General features: G+C 32.0%; 1 protein-coding gene across 2 annotated transcripts in view; it reads right to left on the bottom strand.

Annotated features, from left to right (window-relative positions):
• Nucleotides 1–6,568, bottom strand: part of LOC106465384 (dolichol-phosphate mannosyltransferase subunit 1-like) — a 36,550-nt gene that overhangs the window by 27,803 nt on the left and 2,179 nt on the right. For both annotated transcript variants that reach the window (XM_022393277.1, XM_013925608.2), the window contains exon 2: nt 1,229–1,328. In XM_022393277.1, coding sequence (XP_022248985.1) covers nt 1,229–1,328 — 100 coding nt within the window. The remainder of the gene's footprint in view (nt 1–1,228; nt 1,329–6,568) is intronic.

The raw sequence follows: 6,568 nt of genomic DNA on the forward strand, positions 1-6,568 counted from the left end.
AACGTTGTCACCCTCTTTTATATACCAGACTACCCTATATGTAGTAAATACTAGAGCATTCGCCAAGGTACGGGATAGTTCTAGAAACGTGGCGTCACACTAGTCGTGTGACTCGCTGACACAACAATATGTGCATATTGGTATGGAAATACAAATTAAAATTGGGTTACAGAGAATGTCATGAATAATTTTATAAAAAAATCAGTTTAATATAATGTGTTTGTTTGAGCACCACCGAGGTGGTTCAAAAGTATGAGATAACTTTACTCAGTTACAATTCAAAACAATTTGTCAGGATTCAAAGAAAGCAGTATTCACATATATATTTTAAGCTTGAGTTTCAAGGCAATTTATTCCCCATTAATCCTATGCATATGGGTGGGGTATAAAGGCACACAAACCATGACCTTTTACAAAGCACCATTCAACATGACATTATGTATTTGATGTCAGAGTTATCAACTCTTCATTTTACCCTACACTGCTGATTTAGTGACAGTTCATGGTAGAGGAGAGTAAATACTAGATACAATATACAGGAATATGGAAAAAAACCCTGTAGATATGCGTTCTAGAGGTTATGCCAACTATACAATGGACAAAAGTATCTTTATTCTTCACATGAACATCACCTTGCACTCCAGCTTGTCAGAATCTGAGTGAGTCATCAATTCACAGACATATCTTGACACAAATACCTTTGTAACTCATACAATTTTTTGTATACAACAGACTTGTACATTTTAATAAAAGGTTGCTATATTAAATGTAGATATGTTTAGTAAATTTGAATTATAGTCAATGTTCCTTCTCCAATAGGGGGTCAGTTCAACAAACCAAGCCTCTCCACCTTTTGTGAAAGTTCCTTAGCAGTAAGGTAGAAAGTAATCTTAGTTATATTCATATCAAAGAAAGAATTCTCATCTCAAATATTCTTGGAATTATGCACTGTATAGCCACATGATGGTTACTCTTTAATATTTATCAAGTGTCTTCAAAACAATTTTTTCTTTTAGACAAAACAGAAATTTCTTAATTTTACACACACGCACACACAAACAGCTTTTAAGACTAATACATCTTGTTATTTACTACTTTGAAACAAAAAACATCAATGTTTTTTAACTGCAAAGAAGCATTAATATTTAATTTTTCTAAATCTAGGCTAATACACTGTATCTCTATATACAAGTATAAAAATACAAAGTAAAACATCCACACAACATACAATTTTATCTTTTCCATAGATCTTCTCAAGCTGCTGGGCTACTTCAAGAGTCCCATCTGGACTTCCATCATCAATGATAATTATTTCAAAGTCATATCCACTATGGGAAGAAACATTTGAAAATTCTTAAAAGAAAATCATAAATGAACTGTTTATTTTCTTTTTTTAAATTTATTTAAATTTAATTTCTAATACCATATTAAAGATGGGTGTTCATGATTTATGGTAAGAATATAAGGGTCTATACTTTACAGCACATTCCTCCATTACTAAAGGTGTTTATGTGAGGGTTCTGGAATATAGGCCACTGTCCTGCATCACAAAGGCTTTTATGCAATACACTGATGTTAATGCCCCCCCCCCAAAAAAAGTTCTTTTCAAGGCCCGAGGGCACAGATATCCATGGGAGATATCTGCAAATTATATAGTACCTTATTAATGATATCTAGGGAAGTTACTGCTTTAGCTCAGCTGGTACAGTAGAGGATATGTGTGTATGAAAGAGTCTCAGGTTTTTATCCCACATGCAGGTTATGCAAAAACGAGGTTATCACAGATCCATACCTTACTAGCATCCAATCCATACAAAGATGCTACTTCTTCAAGACAGAGCAATGTTAACAAATTAGTTTGATAATATGGCAAGTTCACTTTCGCATCTTTATTCACTCTCTGTATGATTAACTTACCATCATATCTGTAACTTGTGACCACCAGAAATCCAATTAAAAAATTTCACAACATGCTCTGTACAATTTTTGAAATGTGTTATTGGAAGGATGATAATAAATTGTTTGAATCTGGCAGACACTTTAACAGACATATGCTTTGTCTAATGTCATGTCATACTTCCATTTGCCACATGTCCAATACTGCTTATACAGCTTTGAACAGTTGGTTTTTCATTCTCCTGCATGCTTTCAGAAAACCATTTAGTTCACATCATAACAGTTGTTGTTTAGCAAGTTACTGACATAAATAGCACCTAGACTACTACTGTCTATTGTGTCCCAGCCAGCCTGATAAGCCCTGATATTGATTGAAAGGCCACATTGGCATTGGATATGGCAGATGTAGTGTGTTGACATAACATATTCTACTTATCTTTCACTCATACATTTTCAGGATTATTAAACAGCTTTAAAAGCAGTACATTTGGATTAAAGTAAAAACCATGTTCATAAAAGGGTTTATTTCTATTAATGGTCTTGCAAAGAGAGACCATGTACAGATTAACAGAAAGTTTTTAAAGCAGAACACCTCTACTAATCATCTATCTAGATGTAGTTGAACACGAGGTTATATACGTAATCTATAAGTAGAAAATTACTGCTGATCTTATTAAAGTTAGTAAAGGATTTCACACATCAAATAATTATCTTGCTTAAGTTGATCATCAAACCCAAATCTGTAATAGGTTTCAATTAAAAAAAAATTAAATCCTGATTTGATTAGTAGAATAGCTCTTCATCTTCTAAACATAGATAAATGAAAGCATACAGAGAAATAGTAATGTATTTCACCTGAAAAATGCCTGTATGAGCCATCTCACAAAATGAAATACAATAAACACATATTAGTCAAAGATTACAATAGAACATCATTAATAATTATTAAGCCATAGGAATTAAAATCCACATTAGTAAAAAACCTTTATAAGTCATCTTGCAACCAAACAGATGAGTATAACAGGGTTATAAATTACATTTTTAAGTGGGAACTTGCTATCTGCCTGAAATTTGGTAGCAAATTGATCTTGTTCACTAGTTTTTTACATGTATGAAAATATGTAAAGAAAAGTAAATTTTAACTGCTGTTTTAAAGGATTGAATAACTCACATTACTCCATAGTAAATGTATTTTCCTGAAACCATCTTGTGCCTGTTTGTGAATGTGGTACAATAATTTTTACATTTAAACTTACTACAAATATTGATTAAGCCTATAATATTTACAATTCTTTTTTCACATTAAAAAGAATAAAAGCTATATTGAATATTGCTGATGAAATACAATATTCTATCAACTCTGATTTGATCTGGTTCTATTTTTCAAACTTTGAGTAATTCAAATGCAACGTCTTGCCCCAGTCTCCTTAATTCTTGATCATCTTAACTTGCAACTAAGCTATTTAAAACAAAGCAAAAAAAACAAAAACATCTCATTCTAGTACAGTACCACTAGATTTAAAAGCTTTGTGCAACTTTGTGTTATACTAAGCTATACATGTTCATAAAGGCCTGAAAATTAATCAATAGTAACAGTACTTGAAATTTGTCTAATTAAGCTAAAATGTGCTGTTAAATTCATATATATTAATCCTTTACCCTGCCTTTTCACTCCTTTCCTCTAGCAGTTACTTCAAACTTTTCATCATTTTAAGGAAATATACTGATACAATTTTAATGGTGTGTAGTATGAAGTATCAGTCAAATAAGGTATATTAGCCAGATTGAAAGAAGTTGGTTTTATTTTACAAAATATTCTCTTGTTATATTATGTACCTGCATGAATGTGCATTATAATGTTTGTAGTGTATTTTCTGAAAGTGAATTTCACTTGTCAAAAAACAAAATCAGTATGCAGTTAAGGTGGTAGAATGTATGACCAAAACCAAAATATAAAAAATAACCAGAATTCAATGCATTTCCCAAAATCTCATTATTTACTTCTTTTTCTTAATATATACAGTAGAACCCCTGATATTGTGCGAATTCAGATATAACACAGTCAATGTTTGGTTTCAAATTTTCTAGCACTTACAGCCAGAAGTCAGCAGGAATGAGACAATCAATGTTAGATGATTTTTGAAATAATAAACAAGAGATTTTTGAGATACTTTACATGTTATTACAGTTTTTTTATGTAACTTTGTGTTTTGTGTTTGATTTCTATTCTCTAAAGTTAAGGCTATGAAATGTTAGCAATGTTCAGCACTTTATTTTCAATCACCACATGTTCATCCATGCAAAACAATAAATGTCATACTGCACTTAACCATGTCAAATAAATAAGAAAACATGTCATGTACTGATTAATAATAATGCAAGGGATATGGAAAATGACCATTTGTGGGTGCCCCAAAATAACAAAACCCTACATTTAACGAGATCACATTTCGTGGACCCCAACTATCGTGTTATAATGGGGTTTCACTATATTTTACTTAGATCATGTTGCTAACTTGCTCCAGTGTATTTTTTTCTGCAGTAAGAATTCTGATAAAGTAATGTCTAGTTACCTGATTAATGTATATTTATTTTTAGCCTGGCTGGAAGCAGGAATCAGTATATGTATTATGAATTTTAACACAATAATCTAATTTTACCTTTGATCTATAAAATAAACTTAATATCTTCAAATTTTATATACATTACCAGTGCACTGCAAATGTGAGCCTCTTGGGTGTCTCAGTGGGGTGGACTAAACTATGAATTGTTGCCCACTAATCAGGAAGCTCTATTAGCAATGAATTTCTGCTATTTAAAAAAAGGTATGCATTTGCACATGTTGTATTTAAGGTATGAGTAAAATGCTACTGTATTGCATAAATAGCAACAAAATACTAGTTTTAGGTAGAAAAATGCTACCAGATGTAGGTTAACTTTGAACTGTGGAATAAACCCTTTATAACAGCATATCTTGATCATTTAACTACAGGTCTGAAAACTGTGGTCATCAATTAGCCATTTGCAGGCTATTAGTTTATAATGGTTGAAAACAAAATTGCCAATTGTGGTAAGTTGTAGCTATATCTAGGGTGTGTATTTTATCATATGTTAGGGCAAAGTTTAGCCTTTTACTTAGTACACTTTTTTCATGTTCTGCTAATGGTTGTTATTACTGTGCATTTAGATGTGTACATAACATGGCAAAAATTGTAAGGGCAACATAGGATCTGTTGATCCAAATAGACTGTCCCATCCACAAAACTAAACTTAAAAAACCCTCAATGCCAGCCCTTATCATTCAAATATTTATCGAGTCTTGAAACTTGAACTGTTACAGCATCCATCACATATGAAGGTAGCCCCACTCCAAAGACCAACCACCCTGTTGGAAAATAAAACTGCACTAACTCTGTCAAAATGTATATTGTTCCCCCTAATTTTACCCTTCTCATCAATTAAGTATGAAATATAAATGATGCAGTGACACTCAATTTCCATAAAAATCTTAAACACCTCAATCAGATACTCTGTAATTCTTCTTTTTTAAGAGAAAACAGTTTTAGAGATTTTAAACTGTTCTCATATTACAAACTTTCCATCCCAGGTATCATCCCACTAGCCCCCATAAGAACCATTTCCAATAATTCTACATTCTTCTTAAGCTGTTAAGATAAGGACACCAAGACTGAATCCAATACTCCAAACCAGTGACCGATACAATGGGATGTGACAAGAGTTACCTGTTGTGAATTGGGCAGGAGAGTTATTTGGAGACACTGATCAGATGTGGAAAATTTTTAAAGATATATTTTTAAATATTCAATGTAAACATATTCCTAATAGAAAGAAAGGGTAGCTACAAGTGAAAAACCAGGTTGGCTCACAAAGAGTTTAAAAAATAAAATTAAAGAAAAGCATCATAAATTTAAGAACTTTAAATTGACTGGTATGACAGGAGACTTAGAAGATCAAGAAAGTTGGTGAAACAGGAAATTAGGACATCAAAAAGGATGTATGAGAAACAGTTGGCTGAAAATTTAAAAATTAACAGTAAGGATTTCTTTAAATACATTAAAAAAGAAAATTTTAGGATAGGGATAGGACCCTTGAGGGATGATAAAGGGAGGCTAGTATCTGATGATTATGAGATGGCTGGGTTATTAAATTTTTCTTGTTATTCGGTTTTTTTACTAATGAAGATTTAAGCAGTATTCCACATCTTGATCAGTTGATAAATGGAAACGAGATCAAACAAGATGACTGCATTAATTCTGAGCTGGTTAAGAAAAAATTGGGAAGTTTTAAAAATGATAAGGCTCCTGGGACATTAGCTAACTTTCAATCTCTGGTACTTGCCCACTATTCAAGGACTGACAAAAAATAGTAGCAAGTGGCTCACATATCCAATCTTTAACCTCCTTCAAAACCCTTGGGGAAATATTATCTGGAACTCCTCTTTTCAAGATAGGTGATAAAAAATTATCCCAGTAATTATACACCCATTAGTCTTACATCAGTTGTGGGAAAAGGTTTGGAAAGTCTGTTAAAAGATACTTTGCAAAGTCATTTAACAAAGTTTAGAATTCTATTTGATAGTCAACATGGTTTCACTAAGGGAAAATCTTGCCAAACAAATCTTTTAACATTCTTTGAAAAGGTTACTGCTTAT

Source organism: Limulus polyphemus, unplaced genomic scaffold (assembly GCF_000517525.1).
Source record: "Limulus polyphemus unplaced genomic scaffold, Limulus_polyphemus-2.1.2 Scaffold1926, whole genome shotgun sequence".
Classification (NCBI taxonomy): Eukaryota; Metazoa; Arthropoda; class Merostomata; order Xiphosura; family Limulidae; genus Limulus; species Limulus polyphemus.